At 50.6% G+C, this 22498-nt stretch overlaps 1 protein-coding gene across 1 annotated transcript in view; it reads right to left on the reverse strand.

The window, feature by feature from the left end:
• Positions 1-283: 283 nt before the first annotated feature.
• LOC142068969 (zinc finger protein RFP-like) overlaps positions 284-22498 on the reverse strand; it is a 49026-nt gene continuing 26811 nt past the window's right edge. Inside the window, exon 6 of the mRNA XM_075119088.1 lies at positions 284-1828. Coding sequence (XP_074975189.1) covers positions 1263-1828 — 566 coding nt within the window. The 3' untranslated portion in view covers positions 284-1262. The remainder of the gene's footprint in view (positions 1829-22498) is intronic.

Raw genomic sequence — 22498 nt, forward strand, 5'->3', positions numbered from 1 at the left:
CAGCTGGAAGTTGCCAACAGATTTCTTTCACAGCGAGGATGTTGTTGCTTCTTTTCTTGCCCGAGGAAAGCATCGCTTGATGCTTTGATTTTATTTACTCTTTCCTCAAGCTTTGCTTTTAGAGCTTTCGCTTAAAGTTACCCAGCTGCTTTTCTTCAAGCCCCTTCAAGGCATTTGCTGGTGGGTCTGTCTAGCCTTTCAGGGCAGAGCCGTACAGATCTAGTACCCTTGTGACAAAGTCCAAGACCAGAAGATTGAAATAAACTTTATTCTGTGAATTTACTCATCTGAATCTACAGCATCCAAATAACGAAACAGAGCAAAATAGGAGCATTGAGCTGGGGAATTGGAGGGAGAGGGAAACCCCACTATGGTTTTTATATTCAGAAGTAAAGAGCAGAGGACTTTGATGGATGACCTGAAATGAGTCAGAACTTAAGCCAGGTCTACGCTATAAACTTCCATGGGTAGAACCATATCGCTCAGGGCTGTGAAAAATCCACACCCCTCAGTGAACGCAGTCGTACCGACTGAACTCCTGGGGTAGACAGCGGTACATTGACGGGAGAGCTTCTCCCCTGGACATAGCTACCGCCTCTCAGAGGTGGATTAACTACACTGGTGGGAGAAGCTCTCCTGTCGGCATAGGAGCATCTTCACTTAAGCATTACAGCGGCGGAGCAGCACCGGTGCATTTGTTCTGCTGCAGTATTTTAAGTGTAGACCTGCTCTACCAGAGGCAGGCTCTGCTGTGACCCTGAGAGTGGCTCCTGGTGTCTGCTGGTTGGCCAGTTTTTGTGTGCCTGGAGGATCACAGAGTTACAGAGACAGGCATGTAAGAGGGTCGGGAAACTCCTGTCACCAGTATAATGCTAAGCAAGTCAGTCTTGTCCTCTCTCATCATTTTATTGTGAGTCTCGCAGCACTTGGTGTTTTTCTTAAAGTCCCGGCAGCTGGAGTAGGTAGATTGCAAGGCAACCTCAGATTATACTGCAGATACATTTCCTGCCTTCACGTTTGTGTAGCAAAGATTGAAAATCGGAAACAAGAACACCCCAAAAGCTGGGAAACCAGAAGGCAAAGAAAATGACACAATATTTAAAAAGATGTTGCAGCCAATCTCATGATTCTGGGGGGCCTGACACACTTTTTGAATGCTTCAGGCTGGCAAGACTGTGATTAGAATGGCAAAGTGTGATAGCTGTAATTTATATATTACCTATGTCTTTGTTCTACTTTAGACAGCTCATATTGAGTGATCCCTACTCCTCTGTCACAGGGATTAACAATATGTCGGCCAGTGAACACATAACGGTATGCTTACCAGTGAACTCAAATTCTACACGCCGGCTCCCAAAGAAGGGGATGATCTTCCCAGTGAAAGAGGATGTGAAAGTAAAGATCGGCTCTCTGCCAGAAGATGTAACGTCATAAAATGAAACTTTCTCCCCTTCATAATCCAGATAAACCCCAATGTTACTGGGGCTACGAGGTAGGGCCAGAGCAGTCTCAGGGGAGGTGAGGGCCGAGTACTCATTCCCTGTACTCTGCAAAGCCCAGATCCCCTCCTCTGGTGTACGGCTTTTCGCTCCCTCATGTATCACAGACTCTTTGGCAATGCCCAAAACCCAATTACGTTTGTTCCCCACCTCCACTTGCCAGTAACACCTCCCTGAGGTGAAGCCCTTATAGCCCAGCACACAGGCAGCAGGGTGAAACCTGTTCTGTGTCACTAAATATCCCGTGTCTTGGTATTTCTGTACCACACTCTCATCTGTGGACACGACGGAACAGGGAATCCCCAGGTCTGGATCCGGAGTGGCCTGCACTGCACGAGGGGAGAGAGAGGCAGGAGGAGAGTGTTAAGTACCCAAAGCACCTCCCACCCGCCGATCAGCTCCTCCCCCTCCCTCCCAGCGCCTTCCTCCTGCCACGGATCCATTGTTCAGCAGTAGGCAGGAGGTTCGGGGGGGGGGGGGGGGGGGAAGAGGGAGGAGTGGGGGCAGAAAGAGGCAGGGGAAGGGGGCAGAATGGAGCGGGGCAGGAAGAGATGGGGCAGGGGTGGAGTGGGGGTGGGGCCCGGGGCAGAGCAAGGGTCAAGCACCCCCTTGGGAACTGGGGAAGTCGGCACCTCTGTGCAGGCTAAACCACTCCAGTGCTGAGAGTGAGAGAGTCTGAGGCCAGAAGGGACCATCAGGTCATCTAATCTGACCCCCGTATATCACAGGCCACCAACCCCACCCAGCACCCACCTAATGCAACAACCAACATGAGCCCAAAGCCTGACAGCCTGCAGCCGACTGTGCTATGATGTGCCACAGGCAGAGAAGGAGGCGGCCCCGAGGGTCACCAGTGCCTGAGGCCTCCGCAATGCAGGGAAATGATTCGGTGAGATACCCCCAGATAATCCTGGCACATCACCCGCAGCCACATGCTGCGGAGGAAGGTGAAAAGCCTCCCCCCGAATGCCACTGCCAGCTTGACCTGAGGGAAAATAGTCCTCCAGTGCCTTCCCCCCAGTTCCCCTGTGAAAGACAGACCGGGTACCCCACGAATCACTGGGAAAGAAACTCAGAATAGCTGGTCAGCCAGGGGATGTGCTCCCAGAGTCCCAGAGCCACAGCAGCACCCGTGAGGACCCAGTAAGTGAGGTCAGGCTCAGCAGCATGGCTCCTTGCACCCAGCCCAGGCTAACCTGGGTGCTGAGCCCCAGGGTTCACTCTGCAGTGCAGACAGACCCTTACGGGCAGAGCTCAGCCCTGGGGGAGGCTAGGACCATTTCTCAGGCTCCCCAGTAGCCTGGCTGGGGTGGGCCCTGAGTGTCAGTCCTGGGGAGCTGCCTGTTGGCTGAAGCTGAGCAGGAAATTCCCCATGGTTCCCGCCAGGCATCAAGGAGGTATTGTTCGGAGGGTGTGAGAAACTGGGATTTTTTTCAATTTTTTAATGAAGCCTATATATGCCTCAGTTTCCCAATATGCAACGTTGTTACCCAGTGGGTGACAAAAATACCGCAAAAATAGAGATGATGAGTAATTTTAGGCACCTACAAGGTTTGGTTGCAGCTAAGTGGGGGTCTTTGTGAATCCCAGTGTGGTCTAATTCTGGGACTGAGGTGCCTAAAATGGCAAGTAGACCCCCTCACCCCAAGTCCTTTTGTGAATCTAGCCCATACCCTTTCTCTCTGCATTTGAGCTCAGTTCATAGGGCCGGGTCTCAAGAGAAAGGAAGGATTGGAAGAGAGGTGATTTCATGTTGTCTTGACTCTGGTGACATTTCTACCGTTAATTAATGTAACCGTGATTGAGAGAGACAAGCTTTGGAGCTTACTCAGAGCTCTTCTTCAGGTCCATGTAGCTCAAAAACTTGTCTCTGTCACCAACAGGAGTTGGTCCAATAAAAGCTATGACCTCCCCCACCCTGCTTAATATCCTGGGGCTGACATGGCTGTCGCAGCACGGCATGGAACCGTTCTGATTCCATGCCGTGGAATGAATTACCGTTTAATTCTGAGAGACAGCCCAAAGGAAAAGACCATAGAACGAGAGGCAGATCGGAATGGGGAGACCTTTCCAGTGAGACCAAACTAAAGTGAAATCATCGTCCAAAATATATCGTCCATCTCCTGCCTTACTCCAACGATCTCAAAGCACTCGGTGGCATTCACTAATTAGCACAACAAGGTAGGTTGGCCATTATTTCCTCCTTTTTCAAGATGGAGGAACTTGAGGTACAGAGTCTGGGATTTTCAAAAGGGCTGAGGCCACGTGGTGGCCAACTCCCATTGACAGTCAGAGAGAGATGGGGCCTAAATCCCTTAGGTCCCTTGGAAAATCCCAGCCATGGAGGTGAAATTCAACATTTTCTAAAACATCTGGCGATTGTGTGTCTCTGAAATGCTGAGTGGCCAATTTTGACACCCATGGTTGGGTCTGAGACAATCCAAGTGGAGTCCTGGCAAACTGGCATCAGCCCTGAGCCCTCCCCATCCCACCCACAGACGTCTAGCTGTGACGAGCTGAGAACTAATAGGCCAGAGTCCATCTCCTTCCACAGTCAGAGGCACATCTCGATGTGCCATCGCCATATCATGAGCCCAAATAACTGTTAAGTTACCTCTGAATTTATTCAGAGCCTCCTGTAGACAAACATTTCTTTGGGAAGAGACGCCAACTTTCTCGCTCACATCCTGTGGCACAGCCATTGGTTTCTCGAACTTCACCTTCTCACACCTGGGGGGGGAAGGGGGAAACACCCTAAATCTTTTCTTTCTTGAGAATGAGCTACCAGAGGCTGCTCTCTTGTGGGCTCAATGAGAGCCTCTATCTCCCACTGGTGAGACAATTCATCTCCTCACTGGAGTTTTTAAATGCCTAGCTCCTCCAATGGGAGTTAAAGAGAGTAAGGGGTCCACAGGCTGCCCCTCAGAGAGAAGGGCCTAATCTCATGGAAAAGGATGCTCCAGTGGTTAAGGGGTTGCTGTAGGACTCTGGAAACCTATGTTCCACTCCCTGCTTCTCGTCCACTGTAACCCCTAGGTCCTTTTCTGCAGAACTGCTGCTTAGCCATTCGGTCCCTAGTTTGTAGCAGTTCATGGGATTCTTCTGTCCTAAGTGCACTTGTCCTTGTTGAACCTCATCAGATTTCTTTTGGCCCAATCCTCTAATTTGTCTAGGTTCCTCTGTATCCTATCCCTACCCTCCAGCATATCTACCCCTCCTCCCAGTTTAGTGTCATCTGCAGGTGCAATTGCTGAGGGTGCAATCCACACCATCCTCCAGATCATTAATGAAGATATTGAACAAAACCGGCCCCAGGACTGACCCTTGGGGCACTCTGCTTGACACTGGCTGCCAACTAGATATGGAGCCATCGATCACTACCTGTTGAGCCTGACAATCTAGTCAGCTTTCTATCCACCTTATAGTCCATTCATCCAGCCCATACTTCTTTAACTTGCTGGCCAGAATGCTGTGGGAGACCGTATCAAAAGCTTTGCTTAGAACGATTAGTCTATAAATATTCACCTTCGATAATTGGGCCACACCATTTGCAGCACATACGCTCAACTTCATCCTTCTCTCCTGTTGTTGTTTCTTTAGCCCTTTTGAATACTTCCTTGTGTTCTGAAATGTATTCTGATGTAGATTTTCATTTTCTTCCCATTTCAGTGCGTCAAATCTTTAACCCGTTGTCTACTAACAGTTTGAAATGTGTACTTGGTGGGTGTGTGATTTATCAGTAGGTTCAGACGCACACGCACTTCAGAGCTTGCGTGCGTGCCTGTTGGTTTATTGTGTGCATCTGCTAGAACAATACGCTCTTTCTTCAGCGGGCAGCTTTGCATATACACACAGACTAATGTATTATCGGAATACAGAGATCTCATGCAATGTATTGTATTTTCTTAATAAAACAAGTTTTTAGTATATATTTGAATGATAAAAAAGTAGGATGAAAATCAGAAAAACCTCAATAATACTTTTTTGTAAAACCCAGAAATTTTTTGATAAAAATTGGTTTAAACTGAAAATGAAGGGGCTTACACAGGATGTCTCAAAAAGGCCTGAACCATCTGCCTTTAAAACAGCAAAACTGTTTCCACATTGGAAATATTAGAAATGTCACATTTTGTTTTCCCTCACTTCGTTAAAGGACACACTGACAGTCTCCATTGTGGAGTAGGACCTCTCCAAGAACTTAATAAACTCCAAAGCTAATCAATCAGAATCTCTCCCTTCCCTGGGCAGGGATCTGGGTGTCTCTAACTGTCTCACCTGCAGGAATTCACTTGTTGGCTGCTGACACTTCTCTTCTATCTCACTGATCAAGTCACCGAGACGGGAAATCTTTTCAGACAGTTTGGTGACATTTTCATCCTGTATCTTCACAATTTCCTTGTCCAGCTCTTCCAGTTGGGCCAGCAGGAGTCGCTCTTGCTCATCCAGGAACTGCCGCAGTTGCTCAAATTCAGACATGATCTTCTGCCTCTCAGCTTCTATCTTTCCCTATAATGAAGGGACACAAACAGGAAAGGACAGATCAAGGACAAGGGTTGCCAGATGTCCAGTTTTCAACTGGGAAGTCCAGTCAAAAGGGAAACCTGGCAGTGTCCGGTCAGCACTGCTGACTGGACATGAGAAGTCCGGTTACCCACAGTAACTGGCTTCCACCACCAGAGGGCGAGAAGAGCAGCAGCTGCTGCTGGAGCCTGGAGGAGCACTCAGGGGTGGCTCCATGGGGGGGAGAAAAGTACCGGCATCTCCCCCATCCTGCTCCAATCACCCCTCCACCCCTGGAGCGTGGCTCTCCCTCTCCCACCCTGCCCCAGTCACCTCCACCACACCCCTAGAGCTCTGCTCAGCTGGCAGGGGGAGGGAGGTGGAGAGAGCAGCAAGCGACAGTGGGAGAGGGACAGAGGAGTGGGGGGCGGGACCTCGAGGGAAAGTGGCGGCAGGGCACAGGGCAGGTTCCGGTGCTCAGCATCCGGTTTTCACAAATGAGAAAGTTGGACATCCTAGACTCTCCCCATGTCCCTGATAGGAACAGTTCTTAGAGCCCTCTTTTCATATCAACCTACTACAAACACATGGTTGAGATTTCAGGAGAATATGCCTGACAGTCTCTCAGCTGGCCTGAATGAACAACATGTTCCGAAGTGCCTTCGGGACGTACGCCTCCAGTTCCCATTTTCAAAAGGTCACTTTGGATGCTAAGGAGCCTAATGACAGGTTTCAGAGGAACAGCCGTGTTAGTCTGTATTCGCAAAAAGAAAAGGAGTACTTGTGGCACCTTAGAGACTAACCAATTTATTTGAGCATGAGCTTTCGTGAGCTACAGCTCACTTCATCAGATGCATACCGTGGAAACTGCAGCAGACTTTATATACACACAGAGAATATGAAACAATACCTCCTCCCACCCCACTGTCCTGCTGGTAATAGCTTATCTAAAGTGATCAACAGGTGGGCCATTTCCAGCACAAATCCAGGTTTTCTCACCCTCCACCCCCCCCCACAAATTCACTCTCTTGCTGGTGCTAGCCCATCCAAAGTGACAACTCTTTACATAATCAAGTCGGGCTATTTCCTGCATAGATCCAGGTTTTCTCACATCCCCCCCACCCCCATACACACACAAACTCACTCTCCTGCTGGTAATAGCTCATCTAAACTGACCACTCTCCAAGTTTAAATCCAAGTTAAACCAGAACATCTGGGGGGGGGGGGGGTAGGAAAAAACAAGAGGAAACAGGCTACCTTGCATAATGACTTAGCCACTCCCAGTCTCTATTTAAGCCTAAATTAATAGTATCCAATTTGCAAATGAATTCCAATTCAGCAGTTTCTCGCTGGAGTCTGGATTTGAAGTTTTTTTGTTTTTGTTTTAAGATAGCGACCTTCATGTCTGTGATTGTGTGACCAGAGAGATTGAAGTGTTCTCCGACTGGTTTATGAACGCAATCTAAAACACGTTTTATGAACGTTCATAAAAACACGGTTTATGAACGTTCATAACTGCAATCTAAAAACACGGGATCCTTATAAAAACTCAGACAGATGGAGCAAGTTGCTTCATCTCGGAAGCTTTTCAGAGGATTCACTGCAGCCATGGCTCCCTGCAGTTTGAGAACCCCTGGAGCAGACGTTTCTGGATACCAGGGAATAATGTACGGATTATCAAGAGGAGCGAAGTTCGGTTTCCGATCGAGAGGCGTAAGGAATCCATACTCTGCAATATCCCCGATTGGGGGTAAGAGGTTAAGGGGTCAAAGTACAGACATTGAGACATGAGGGTATGTTGTTCATAGAATGGCTATGTTCAGGTGTGGTGTATAATGGGTGGACACAATCATGAGGATGGATTGACCCTCATTTTGTGAGATTTAACGTTCAGTGAGTTTATGGTTCCAGTTCATATGGTCCAACGGACAAAGTCTCTCGGTCCCCAATACATCACAGCTCACCCTGATCTGAGCTTGACCTTGCTCCCAGTTAGCACATTTTATCTCAGTTTAACTGGACAAGGTGAACCCTACACACCACACTAGGGTCAAATTAAACTAGGTTCAAAATGTTTGCCTGTGAGGGCCTTGCACCAGAACAAAGACATTACATTAAAAAGTGATTTGAGGTACATCTGTACTACACAAATGTTGTGGTGGTGTGTAGAGGACCTACACTATATGCACCGCTAACATGGGCATAAATAGCAGTGTAAATGGCGAGGCATGGCTTAAGCAAGTAGAGTCGCGATATGCCTGAACCCTCTGGGTATAAACCCTACACACAGGGCTCTATACACCCCCAAGCAGGGCCTCCCCCATCTACACCGAGTGTCCCGCTGCTTCCCCAGTGCCAGAGCCTTTCCCCACCACAGGAAAAGGCTCCAGGGAGTGGAGGAAGGCTCCGGCCGCTCCGCTGCCTCCCCCTGCTGGAGTCTTTTATTCACACATGTAGCTACACATGACAGTGTGGACACAGCCTGTTTCTCACTGTGCTGTGTAGCTACACATACCCTACAGGATGCCCCCAGCGGTGTGCCGTGTAGATGTAGCCATAGCTAAATCAAAGCAGTGCTGCGTGTAGACAAGGGCTGACACTCTCCCCACAGAGAGAAATATCACCCCTGACTGATGTAACTTCTGGACCATAACAATGGGGACCTACCAGATATTCCTGGCTTTGCGTCTCTGCATCCTGTTTCCACTCCAGAAGTTCTCCTCTCTCTTGCATCAGTGTGTTCAACTGGGTTTGAATTTGTTCCTGAGGCAAGAAAAACAATGTTGGGGTGGGGGGGGGGGAAGGTCAGCCTGCTGAGGAGTCTGTCCTCTGTGCAATTTATATACAGTGCAGTGCTGATTTCATTATCTGAAGCTGGGATTTTCAAAGAAGTCTCATGAAGTTGGGTTCTCAACTACCATTGACTTTCCATCTCCCTCTCAAGTTGCCCCAGGACGGTGCTCATGGCAATGTCACAACTGACTCTTGAGAGGTGGGAGACTCAAATCTCTTCTCCTCACCAGGCAGAGGGAGAACTTGAACTGGAGTCTCCCCATACAAGGTGAGTGCCCTACCCGCAGGCTAACAGTTATGAAGAAAGTCTTCAACCTCTTCCCTGGCCACGTTGTGCGGAGCAACACAGGTGCAGAACTCCATCTTGCATGAAACAGCTTAGGTAGCTAAGCCACTCGACTCCAGGAGAGGGGTTCCCAGGTGTGGATCAGAGACAGGCCCATTCCTACACCAAACTCTGAGGGAGTTGGGGCTTAGGACACACCCCTCTCATCAGTATCTCCGGAGGGCTAGTCTCCCCAGCTAGCACGCTGGCTTTTGTGGATGCCTCTCTCCCCCCACATGCCTAATTCAGGATTTGTTGTTCCAAACTGTACCAGATGACTGGAGGATAGCTGATGGAAAGCCAGCTTTTTAAAAAAGGCTCCAGAGGAAATCCTGGCAATTACAGGCCGGCAACTGTAAGGGCTTGTCTGATTGTCAGATGCTGGGACTGGGCAACAGGGAATTAATCCTTTGATAACTGCCGGGTTCTGTTCATTCCCTCTGGGGCACCTGGCATTGGCCACTGTTGGAAGACACGATACTGGGCTACATGGACCACTGGTCTGACTCAGTGCAGCCGTTCTTATGTCCTTAGTGATTTTCTAGGTGCCTAAAAGTTAGGCATTGCAGCGCTGAGCATCACAACACCCAAGTGCATTTGGGGATTCGGGCCTAAATCTCCTTTGCAAATGGGACTTCGGCCCTAAAGTCAGTTGGTGCTCTTGAAAATGTGCTCGAAGGATCTTCTTCTGTAATTCTCCGGGGGTGAGGTGTTGCAGAGCCACAGAGAGGATTTAAAAGCACAGCTCCCATTCATTTCATGGCAGCTGGGCATCTCAGGCCCCATTGTCAGCCCTGCTTACTTTCCTTCTATGCTGTATATGTCATGCTGCCGGGGAAGAGAGAGGCCTTGGGGGCACCAGACCTAATATAGAGACTTAGGGACTCTGTCTAGAACAGCCCTTTGCCTCCAGCGAATCCTCCAAGTGCTGCAGGGCAAAGGGTTGAAGTCGTATCCATTTTGCAGCAGTGTAGGGTAGGGTGCCCTGCTCCCAGGCAATGACAGAGAAAACTATATGAAGAAAGCTGGACATCAGAGACTTAAAGCTGAGCAACTTAAAGGGAAGGGAGTTTTGGTAAGAATGTTTAACACACTTTTAAAAAAAAATAGTACATTAAACTCCAGTGCCTAATGAACACTTGGGAGAAAGAGACTCCTGGTTAAAAATCCAACACACTCACAAGGTGCATAAATATTGTGCTCGATTGTTCGGCATGGGGGAAAGGGCTTGTTCCACATGGTCCTGGGAATCAGCCATTTTCTTCCTTTAATCTTATTGTGGCACTACTGAGCCCACTTCGTCCTTACAGCTAGCGTGGCGTACAGCACAGCGGATTCTGCCCCGAGGGGATTGCTCTGTCCAACAGGCTTTTTAAGGTTCCAATCCACTTGGGCTTCATGGGCCCTAGAATGTTGCAAAACTTCAAAGGTTGTATGGGCAGGACGTGAGCCACTGGTTCAGGGAGGCTAACCCCCAGTCTGGCCCCTTCTGCCAGAGGCCCCCCCAGACCAGCCATGGGGGAAGAGCTGCAGATCCCCGGCAGGAAGCAAGAGGGAGTCTGGGGGTGGAGGGGGCCACGCAGGGCTGTGCCTCCCCTGGCCCGTCATACCCGTCGCCCATGATTTCTGCTTCAGGAGCAGCGAAGTGACCATCCTTCAGCAAACCCGGGAAAACGGGAATTCATCATCCTGGTTTTTCCTTGAGGAAAAAGTTACGCAGATTAACCTTTGTTTCTTAAACAGAAATCTTTCAGGGCACCTTATGCGTCAGAAAGTAGCAGAGAACAAACTCCTTGAGAACACTGCTGACCATGTGTTATTTTTCTGTGGCTCGCCTGAAAGCAGCGGTCATCAGCTGTGAAATGCTCAAGCTGGGGCGCTACGGCTCCAGTCTGCAGCTGTGCTGAGATGTTGGTAATGTGACGGTAGAGAACTGCATGACAGGAGTGATGAGAGGCGGTGTGGTCGAGTGGCTAGGGTACTAGGATGGGCATGGGGAGGCCAGGGTTTAATTCCTGGCTCTCCTACTGAGCTGCTTTGTGAGCTTGGTTAAGTCACTGCCGCTTCTGTGCCTCTGTTTCCCTCCCACTCCTTTGATTTGTCTCCGAGCATGCCCACCAGATCAGGCCCCGTAGAGGAGAGAAGCAGATTGCCTGGTTTTCCCCAGCTCATGGATTGCTCTGGGTGTGGCCAGGAGACAGGCAGCCAGATGCCATGGGGGGCAGCTATGCACATGCCCAGAGACAGAAACACAGGCACTGAAAGAAGTTGTACCCTGAATACACAGGCACTGAGTGAGTCTGGGCTCCTCCATAATGACAGGTTTCAGAGTAGCAGCCGTGTTAGTCTGTATTCGCAAAAAGAAAAGGAGGACTTGTGGCACCTTAGAGACTAACCAATTTTTTTGAGCATGAGCTTTCGTGAGCTGCAGCTCACTTCATCGGATGCATAAAAGTGGATTATCATACACATTGTAAGGAGAGTGATCACTTTAGATAAGCTATTACCAGCAGGAGAGTGGGGTGGGGGGAGAAAACCTTTTGAAGTGATAAACACCCATTTTTTCATGCTCTGTGTGTATAAAAACATCCTCACTGCATTTTCCACTTTTATGCATCCGATGAAGTGAGCTGTAGCTCACGAAAGCTTATGCTCAAATAAATTGGTGAGTCTCTAAGGTGCCACAAGTACTCCTTTTCTTTTTGGGCTCTTACAGGAATTCTGGGGATTGCAGTGGAGCCTCAAACTGGCATTTAGGTGCCTAAACTCCAGATTTATCCACTTAAATCTGGGGTATAGACACCTTAAGTACCTTTCAGAATCCCCAGCCTTTGTCTACCTTGACTGTTTACATCAGTGGTCCCCCAACTGGAGCACAGAGGAACATTTGAGGGAGCATGGCAGGGCCAAGACCAGCCCCCACAAGGGGCAGGAAGGGAGTGCCACTCAGATCTGCTATGGCCCCCTTGGCCCTGGCTCCTACCCCAGCTCCACTCCCAGCCCCAGTCTTGACCCTGGCTCTGCTCCCAAACCCAGTTTGAGCCCCCGACTCCCGGCCCAGCCCCACTTCCAACCCCAAGACACCCCCACAGCTGTGGCCCCAGCCTCTGATTGTGGCCCCACTCACAGTTCCCAACTGCAGCTGCGGGTGGGGGGCCATAGCCAGGGTAAGGGAGAGCCTGAGGGGAAAAATTTGGGGACCACTGGTTTAGACTCTCTGTGTGTTTGTACAGAGCCTCGCACAACAAGGGCCCTGATCTCGGTGCCGTTAGGAGCTATTGTAATACAAATTGCAAACATGCCCAAACCGAAGTAATTACCCTGCACAGCAGATTCCTACCTTGTAGGCCTGGGCAGCCTCCTCTGTGGGGACCACCCTGTGAGTACGGTGAGCCCGGGACTCTCTGCAGATCACACAGATGAGCATTTGGTCCTGGTTACAGAAGAGTTTGAAAGGCTCCTGGTGCGCCTTGCACCAACCTTCTCCTGCTGCTGTTTGGAAACTCAGCTGCTTGGCTATTTCCACAAAGTTCCCCAGTTGTCTGTTCGGCCTGAGGGTCCTCTGGGGAAAGTCCTCTGCACTGAGGACAGGAGACAGCTGTATCCGATCCCTCTCAGCACTGGGTGATGCAGGCTTGGCAGAAACCGTGCCAGCAATCTAAAAACACGGGATCCTTATAAAAACTCAGACAGATGGAGCAAGTTGCTTCATCTTGGAAGCTTTTCAGAGGATTCACTGCAGCCATGGCTCCCTGCAGACAGTGTCACAGGGATCTAAGATGTGGTTTAACCCCAACTGGGCGTTTTTCACGTGGCTTCTTTGGGGGCTTTTTTGGCTGCTTTTTTTTTTTTTTAATGTCCTGCCGGAGAACATGATTGGCTCCCTGTTGCCCAATCCCTCTCCCAACACCCAAAGCAAGGAGAGGGGAAGAAACCAGGACTCTGAGACTGACAGTTCCCAGGGCCAATGGGGGAGAGGCCAGTGCGACAGGTCAGCCCGATAGGGCATTACAGATGAAGGAGGGAACCTGGAATCCAGCTCAGTCAGCTGTGGGTTGGGTTCGTCTTCCCTAAGTGAGGTCCTCGCGGTGAGAGTGTTGCATGATGCGTGTGTGTGTGTCCGTGCCCTGCAGTGCCTACTCTCTCCCCACCGCCTGCCTCCTGCCTGGACTGCTCGGGGGGTTGGGTGAGCTGATAACAGTGGGCTGTGGTCAGTGATCTTTCTGTTGGTGCATTTCTGGTGGTGGTGTTGCACCTGCATGGGGGAGGGGGGACGCAGGCAGTGGGTGACAGGGGGTTGCAAAGCTGGGGGGGGCTGCAGCACAGCTTGGGCCAAGTTGGGGCTGGGGAGGACTGGGGAGTGGCCAGGCTGGGTTTGGGGGTTGTGGGGGGAGGGAGTGGCGTGCACAGCACCACCGCTGTTGGCCAGTGATGCTTGGGGCATTTCTGGTGGGGTGGTGCGCTGTTGAGGGGGGTCTTTTGGGGGTCTGGTGTTATTACGGCTGTACTAGCGGTCGGCCACTGGCATGATGGACATGGACCGGTGCCGACCCAAAGCAGATTGGCTTGTTTTGGGTGATTTGGAGGGGTGGGGAACGTAGGCAGAAATTAAACCTTGTCTGTCTGAGGAGAGGAATGAAACTGATGTGTAAAAAGTTGCTTAAATCCACCTCCGATTTTGCTTTGGTTTAGTGTCTATAATGGGGCTACTCAGTCTGCTGCCTCAATTTTGTCACTGGAACATAGTGACGCTGATCCAGGCTGGATCAAATCCAGGGCCCAACTACACCAGAATCCTGTCTCCAGCAGCAGTCGGCCCCAGGTGTCTCTGAGGAAGATGGAAGAACCACACAGTCGACAGATTCTACACCACATAGTAAACCCGGGCTCAGATTCAGGTTTAAGGCCAGACCCCTCTCTGGACCTCAGTTTCCACACCTCTAAAATGGGGTCAATGATAGTGACAATGATAGGCTCAGCTCCCAACCCTAGCAGCTTGGCTGTTCCATGCCCTACTGTGTACCGAAACTGACTTGAAAGGACTATCCAAGCCCCTCCCAGGCCTGTTCCCATTGTGGGTCTCTCTCCTGGCCGAGCACAGGCTGTTCTTATATCGTCCAACAGGCTTGGATCCTAGTTACATGCTGCTCCTTCTCATGTGACCCCTGCACTTATTCCCTTCACCTGGGGATAGGTTCAGTTGAGCTACTTCCCCTTTCATGGCTATCTCACCCTGGGACAGCCTGAAACTGGAAACCTGTGCTCGAACAGTAACTGTTTGCTAGGAAAGGTGCTGAAGACACAATGGAAGAGGAAATCCTTTGGACTGGATTGAAATTATTCCAAAGGAAAGTGAATGAGAGAAAATGTCCAGCGTTATCCTCCTAGCGAAAGAAATAATTGAAGGTCAGAAAGGACCATTCTGTCCATCTTCTGTGTAACACAAGCCCTAGAACGTCACCGAGTGCTTCCTCCAGAAAACCTACTACGTGGGACTGAGCCAGATCACGACTTCTGGAAAGACATCTCCAAGCATTAGAGCCAGCTGGTCAGAAACAATCTTTCTTCTCCAGTGACGTGAAGTTAAAGGACACGGAGAAGAAGAAAACCTCGACTCAGGTTGTTACTGGAGCTGAAGCAGAGAGACCAGGACAAACACGGCTAGGGCCCAGGACTGACTATCAGCAGATCTGCCATTTTCTCTTCCTGGCTTTTTGACCATGAGCGAATCTCTTTGCTTCTGTGTGCCTCAGTTTCCACGACTATAAAATAAAGTTACTCAAGGTTATGTTTTTTCCTCTCCTGTTTTTCAAGGCGGGACACTTAGATACATTTGGGGCCTGTCTACGCTACCGGTCTAGAGTGTATTTGTAAGCTGATGACCCCCACATGTTGTTCAGAAGCTGTGGATGACACAAGCTCCCTATGTTTGTTCTGTGCTTAGCCCCTAGGGCACAGCTGGGCTGGGCGGCTTTTTCTCGCTGTGCTGTGCGGAGCAGGTTCTGAGCACGAGGGATACGAAGAGGCTCTCAAGGACTAATTCTTGAAAATAAATCTCAAAGAATCATAGAATATCAGGGTTGGAAGGGACCTCAGGAGGTCATCTAGTCCAAGCCTCTGCTCAAAGCAGGACCAATCCCCAATTTTTGACCCAAATGGCCCCCCTCAAGGATTGAGCTCACAACCCTGGGTTTAGCAGGCCAATGCTCAAACCACTGAGCTATCCCTCCCCCCAAATAGAACTGCTATCCCTCCCCCCCAAAATAGAACTGCAACCCAAATAAAAAATCACTGCTGCTAACATTGGTGGGTGATAAAATAGTAGCAGAGTGGTAATTAAGGATGAGGAGAGGGCAGACACACAGAGCAATCGGATCCCTTGAGAAGCTGGAGCCATTCAAAGAAAACAAGTTGGAAAAGAACCAAATGAAGGGTCCTATAGCTAGCGACAAGCATGCAGGCCACACCTACAGAGTGGGGAAGTGTATCCAGGAAAGCACTGACTGTGAAGAGGATTTAGGGCCATGCTAGGCAAGCCATTCAACATGAGCACCCAGGGGGATGCTGTGGTGAACAGGGCTAAAGCCATCATTAGATGTATGAAAAGAGCAGTGAGGAGCATAGGGAGGTGACACACCATGAGGAAGACGGATCATGGAGTCCTGCATTCAGTTTTGGTGTCCACCTTTGAAAAAAGATTTGGAAATATTGGAGATGGGGCAGCAAAAAGCAATGAAACGTTTTGTGGGCTGGAGAAAAATGCCTGTAAATGAGCTATTGAAAGAGCTCAGCCTGTTTAGATGATAAAAAAGATCGGGAGGTGACGTCATTGAAGTGTTGAAGTGACTTCACGGAGAGAAAATATCGGGTATGAAAGGGCTCATTAATCTAGCCGAGAAAAGCATAACAGTGGCTGGAAACTCAAAAGAGACCAATTCGTATCCGAAAGAGGGCACACATATTCAACCGTGAGGATGAATCACCAAAGGAACAAACTAGAAAGGGAAGTGGTGGGAATTCCCCACCACTTGATGTCTTCTAATGAAGACGAGATGCCTTTCTGGAATGTGTGTAGTCAAAAACTAGCTACTTTGCTCTCCAGAAAGCATGTGATATGCAGGGGGTGAGATGACATGCTCTAATTGTCTCTTCTGTCCATAAAGTCTGCTCATGTATGAAAAACTGAGCATAGCATGGGGAGAAGCCTCTGATGTTTTACTGTGTACGGCTTGAGCCCACAATGAACGCACATTGCGTGGGGTGATCCAGGGGAAGCAGCTGAAACATCCAGTGTGGCTGGACAGGGGCAGGACATCAGCACTGCAGGGGAGGGGTGGGTGTGGCAGTGACATCACAAGGGCCTTTGGCAGAACCTCAGCCTATTGGACAAAGGTGGCGGGGAGGCGATGATCTCACAGAGAGATCTTGACATCAGCCAGGCAGGACAGGGGTGCAGGACAGGGGCAACCTTGGAGATCCCTGTGGCTTTGCTTCAGCACGTCTCCTTCTCGAGGTCTCTCCTGGAGGACTGAGAGAGCATTCACTTGTACGTTCGTGAGCGCAAGGAGGACCCTCTTCGGAGTTTTCTCCTTTTCTTGTAGTGGTTTTGCTCGAAAACAGACGTCCCTATAGAAAAGGTAAGAGCCTCAGAGAGGTTTGGAACCTGTTCAGTCTGATCTATCACGTGCCGGCTGATTTTTAGGAAAGGAAAAGCCTCGATTGTGGGGGCAGTATTTTATTTCCGACCTAGGACTTTGTCCCTTAGAATTACTGGGGACGTTGGGGTTTCTCCTTTTTGTTTTCCCTTTTCCTGTCTCTCCCTCTTTTCTCGTCTTCTCTTGCATCTTTGTCCCTTTCCCCTGCTTTCCTTTCACCACCAGGACCTGTCTGTGCATGTGGAGTTGGGGATGGAGGGGGGGCGGGGGGGGGGTTTGCATTCCAACTCTCATTGCGGGAGGCCCTCCCAAAGACAAGTGGCTGGAATGGTGCTCTAAGAGTGACTCCCTCCGGTGGTGACCCGGGACATCTGGTGAGAACTCTCAGCTTTCTGCTTCTCAGAGTCTCAATGCTGATTGGGGGAGCTTGGGGCTATTGTGAGGGAGGAGGCTCAGGTCTTTGTTACCCTCTTTTAAGACCAAGGAAATAGGCTGTAACCAAACATGTATTTGATTGCTCTTTCCGCTTTTCTCCATTCATTGTCTTTGAGTAATTCACGATTCTCTCTCTAATGGGCTAGTTCTTCTAAAACACTTACTAAAGAATTAGGTTTTTATAAAGCCAAATGCAACCCCATAGCTCCAGTAACAAAGGAGTCAGGTGGCACCCTACAGAATGGGGGACAATCCGCTGGAAAGCATTGACCCTGAAAAGGATTTCGGGGCCATAGTGGACGAGCTGCTCAACATGATCTGTCAGTGTGAAACTGTGTTAAAAAAGGTGAAAGCCATTCTTGGCTGGATAGAGTAGTGAGGATGGAAAGGGAAGTGAAAGAGCATTGGTGAGACTGATGTTGGAATGTTGAATCCAGTTCTTGTGTCCACATTTTGAATATTATGTTAAAACAATTGGAGAGGGTACAGAAAAGATTTGTAAGTGAGTGATGGGGATGATGCCTTCTAATGAGACATTGAAAAAGCTCAATCTGTTTAGTATATACAAAAGAAGAAGGAGAGGTGAGTTGCTTGACTTCATGGAGAGAAAATGTTGAGCGTAAATGGCTCTTTTTATGTAGCAGAGGCATGACAAGACCCCATGGATGGAAGCAGAAATCAGAAAAAGTATAATGACAATAAGACCCAAATTTGTAAGAGGGTGGTTCGTCATTGGCACAAAGAACCAAGAGAAATGATGGCTTCTCCATCTCTTGATCACTTTGAATAAAGACGAGATGCCTTTCTGGAAAACGCTGAGTAAAAGAAAAGCCCAGCTCTTCTGACATACAGGAGGCCTTAGGATACGCAGGGGATCAGATTAAATGCTCTAACGGTTCCTTCTGGCCATAAAGTCAACTAACTTGTGAAAACCTAATTGCGGCCTGGGGAAGAACCTCTGTGTTCGACTGTGTAGTCGGTGTCACCTCACAAGGAAGAGTCATTGAGTGGGATGATCCAGGGGAAGCAGCTCAAACATCCAGTGTGGCTGGACAGGGGCAGGACATCAGCACTGCAAGGGAGGGGTGGGTGTGGCATTGACATCACAAGGGCCTTTGGCAGGACCTCAGCCTATTGGACAAAGGTGGTGGGGAGGCGATGATCTCACAGAGAGATCTTGACATCAGCCAGGCAGGACAGGGGTGCAGGACAGGGGCAACCTCGGAGATCCCTGTGGCTTTGCTTCAGCACGTCTCCTTCTCGAGGTCTCTCCTGGAGGACTGAGAGAGCATTCACTTGCACGTTCGTGAGCGCAAGGAGGACCCTCTTCGGAGTTTTCTCCTTTTCTTTTAGTGGTTTTACTCGAAAGCAGACGTCCCTATATAGAAGGTAAGAGCCTCAGAGAGGTTTGGAACCTGTTCAGTCTGATCCATCAGGTGCCGGCTGATTTTTGGGCAAGGAAAACATTAGATTGTGGGGGCAGTATTTTATTTCCGACCTAGGACTTTGTCCCTTAGAATCACTGGGGACGTTGGGGTTTCTCCTTTTTGTTTTCCCTTTTTCTCTGTCCCTCCTACTTTTCTCTTCTTGCTTCCTTTTATCTTTTCCTCTGCTCTCCTCCCACCACCAGGAGCTCTGTGTGTGGAGCGGGGGCCGGACGGGGGGGGGGTGTTGTGGGAGGCCCACACAGAGAGGTGAGACTGGAATAGTGCTCCGAGAGTGATTCCCTCGGGGGTAACCAGGGCCATTCTTTGGGCTATTTGTTGAGAACCCTTAGCCTCCCACCCCTCAAAGTCTCAACCTTGATTGGCTGAGGAGGGAGCTATTGACAGGGAGGAAACTCTAGTCTTTGTTGTTCTCTTTTATGACCAAGCAAATAAGTCACAACCAGTTAAATGTTTGACCAATGTGGATGCTGCTCTCCATTCATTGTCTCGGAGCAGTTTATGATCCTCTCCAACATTCCAATTCTTCTCAAGTACTTGCTGAATAATTACTATGAACCATTGTTGGTCTGTAGCTCATTTGAGAGCAACTCTGCTACTGACTGGCTGCATCAGCTAAGACAAGTCCCTGCTCCTTTCTCAGCCTTCGTTTCTCCTTCTGTCAAGAACGAATAACAATCCTCTCCCACCTACCTCGCCATGGGTGGATGCTGGGGATCCACTGAAGAGTGTCACTCGGAGCAGTGCAGACTAGGGGTGTCCTATCACACTGAGCCATATCCGATTATGACCTAATATTCTATTGGATTTGTATTTTATTCTTTTGAAATTGTGAAGAGCAGCAACTACTTAGCTCAGACTGAAGCATCTCATCTAATTTTCTAGATCATAGTTGGTTTCAGAGTAGCAGCCGTGTTAGTCTGTATTCGCAAAAAGAACAGGAGGACTTGTGGCACCTTAGAGACGAACCAATTTATTTGAGCATAAGCTTTCGTGAGATACAGATGCATCCGATGAAGTGAGCTGGAGCTCACGAAAGCTTATGCTCAAATAAATTCGTTAGTCTCTAAGGTGCCACAAGTCCTCCTTTTTCTTTTTGCTAGATCATAGTGTCTCCCCTTTGTGAACGACGAGACAGTTTAATGCACTGTGACAAACAGGAGATGCTCTTATTTTGCAAACAAATATTTTTGCAAAGAAATTTCATCCTACTTCTTATGATTTCAAGAAACAAAGTGGTTTCGTCTGAATGGATTTTCTGACAGAAAATGGTTTCCATGAAAATGTTCACACCTGATTTCCTGGGCTTTATCCTGCCTCTGGGGGGTTGTTGTCTGTTTGTTTGAACAGGAGTCAGGACTGTTGTCTTCTCTTTCTGGCTCTGTCACCGCTTTGCTGTGTGACACCTTGGGTAGGTCCAATGGGAACAGGGTCAATTCTCTAAGTCCAGGCAGCAGGGAGCCTGGGTGAGATAAGGGATGTTAAGGCCGTCTGCGAAGGAGAAAGGGATGTTTCCAGGTGATGAATGTCAAGAATTCTAAACTTTGCTAAAATGGCTAGTCTTGAGAAAGAAGAACTAGTTGGGGCCAAACTTTAACCATTGTTTTTTTTAAAGCCCATTCAGGGATGTGAGTCCCAGAGAGCCATAGAGAGGGGGAGCAACTTGCCCAAAGTCCCACAGATCAATAGGCAGCAATGGAAGCAGGAGTGACCCTCTCTCTCAAAGTCAGGGGGACCAGACATTAGGGCCTGGTTGCAATTGCCAGCTGTGGGAGGGAGTGTGCGGCAGTGGTTAGTGAAGGGGTCCATCCATGGCTCTGACATTCAGTGTGGCCCTGAGCCGGTAGCTGAGGCCCGTTTGCCATCAGTAGGGTTGGGGTCCCATGGCTACAGCCCAGTGGGTTTGGGAGGCTCCAGGAAGGTGTGTAAAGTGCTGGGATGTCAGGATCCTGGAGGCGCTGTCACCTCCACCCTAGGGCCGTGTTCTGCACCCCCCTGCTGCTGGCTGAGTTTCTCCGTCCCTTGGCAATCAGACAGACTCTTGTTTTCACAGCCAGTCGATCGCCCTCGTGTCATCACCCTGCCTGCTGGCTGGGCAGGGTAACTCCTGAGGTCACCACCCTCTCCAGCCTGCCTTGGGCTTGGAGAGTGAGGAGGAGGGCGAGGGACGTCTGCTGACCCTGAACATCCGCCATCCATCATCCCATCACTGAGAGCAAGTGAGTGGCATTCGGGTTCCTCGGTGGCTTCCCCTGTCTGTCTGGGGAGAGGCAGAAACGGGGAGAGACTATCTCCAAAGGGGGATTTCCTTTGCAAACAGCCCCCAAGAGCCCCTCACTCTTGGGCCAGGCAGGGGCTTCTCCAGAGCCATCTCCAGTGTGTTTGGAAAGGTTCCAGCAATGGGGCTCCCAGCCCTTCCCTTGTGGGACACTGTTCCCCAGGCTGAGAGTCTCCCTGTGAGCTGCTGAGCCTGGAAATCAATGGGGAACGAGGAGGGCCCTGGTCTTCCTGTGCCTAGGCTCTTTGTGACTTTGACGTGGTGAATGGTTTCCCAGGAGAAGTCCAGACTCCTGGGTTCTCTTCCTTCTCTAGCCTGGGTGGGAGAGTGGCCTGGGACGACAGGAGCGGGCTGCTTGTCCAGAGGAACCGGTGGTGTTTGGGACTGACCCCACTGCTCGAAAAGGATGAGACTTCCTGGATATTGCAGCAGCAGGGATTATGAGGGGGAACGTTGGGAGCAGATCATGCAATGAACTCCTGCTTGTGTGTGTAGATGGCACTCCCTGCACTCCTGTGGGGGCAGAGGGGGCTGCTGTGGTTGGAGCAGGGAGGAGGAGGGACAGAAAAGGCCCAGGAATGAAAGGCTGCCTTGAGCCCAGATTCACCCCTGCTCCCCGCTCGGTTCCAGGATGGCCAGGCTCCTGCGGATGTTGCGGAGGAAGGCTCTGCAGGTGGCCCCAGAGCCTGAGGGAAGCAGCTGCCACCTTCCCAAGGGGCAGAGCAAGCCCTGCGTCCCCGCTGGCGGGGAAGCAGGTCCCGTCCAGGCCAGACGGCGGAAGTGCCCGGCCTTCTGGAAAAGGACCCCGGCTCCCGGCGCAGGCGCCGAGCTGGGAGAGGCCCCGACCAGGCCCCAGTGGAGCTGGCCCAGGCTGCGGTTTGGCAGACAGGACCCAGCCCAGGAGGGGCGCCGGGCAGGGTGGCTCTGGGGCTTGTTGTGTGGGCAGCAGCGGCCCCAGGAGCCCAGCCCTCGTTCCCATCAGGAGGCATCGCCCTGCCCGGTCTCTGAGGCCCTTCCAGCCCCCGCCGGCCAGGAGGGGGAAGGTCCCTGTCCCAGCACCGGCAGCTCAGCCTGGGACAGCGGCAGCACCTGGGCCTCTGGCAGCAGCCAGGCCGATGGAGGCCACTGCTTTGTTCCAGGTGAGGAGCCAGGCTGGGCTCCAGGAGGGGTGAGGACGGGATGTGAACACCCTGGGCCCAGACGCTCTCCCAGGGATAGGGGGGGGGGGTCCCCAGCCCAGGTGTCTGGCCTGAGCCCCGCGAACCCCACGGACAGCAGCAGCCGTCACACAGCTGCCCCTTCTGCACGGGGACCTGGGGGTGGGGGTGTGAAGAGCTGCTGCCACTTTGGTCCTTGCTGCTCCGGGGCCGGGGGAATCGGCACCTCCCCTGGAGTCCTGGGCAGTGGAGGGGGGGCTCTGCTCTGGGCTTCTGAAGCTGTTGGGGGCTGAAGGCATCCCTGAGAGGGAGGTTTGGGGCCCGATCTGCCCTGGGTGCCTGAGGTGGGAAGGGGGGTCTTGAATCCTGCTCTGCCCACCACGCCCCTGTCCTTCCCTCCCTGGTGCAGGG

Source organism: Caretta caretta, chromosome 14 (assembly GCF_965140235.1).
Source record: "Caretta caretta isolate rCarCar2 chromosome 14, rCarCar1.hap1, whole genome shotgun sequence".
Classification (NCBI taxonomy): Eukaryota; Metazoa; Chordata; order Testudines; family Cheloniidae; genus Caretta; species Caretta caretta.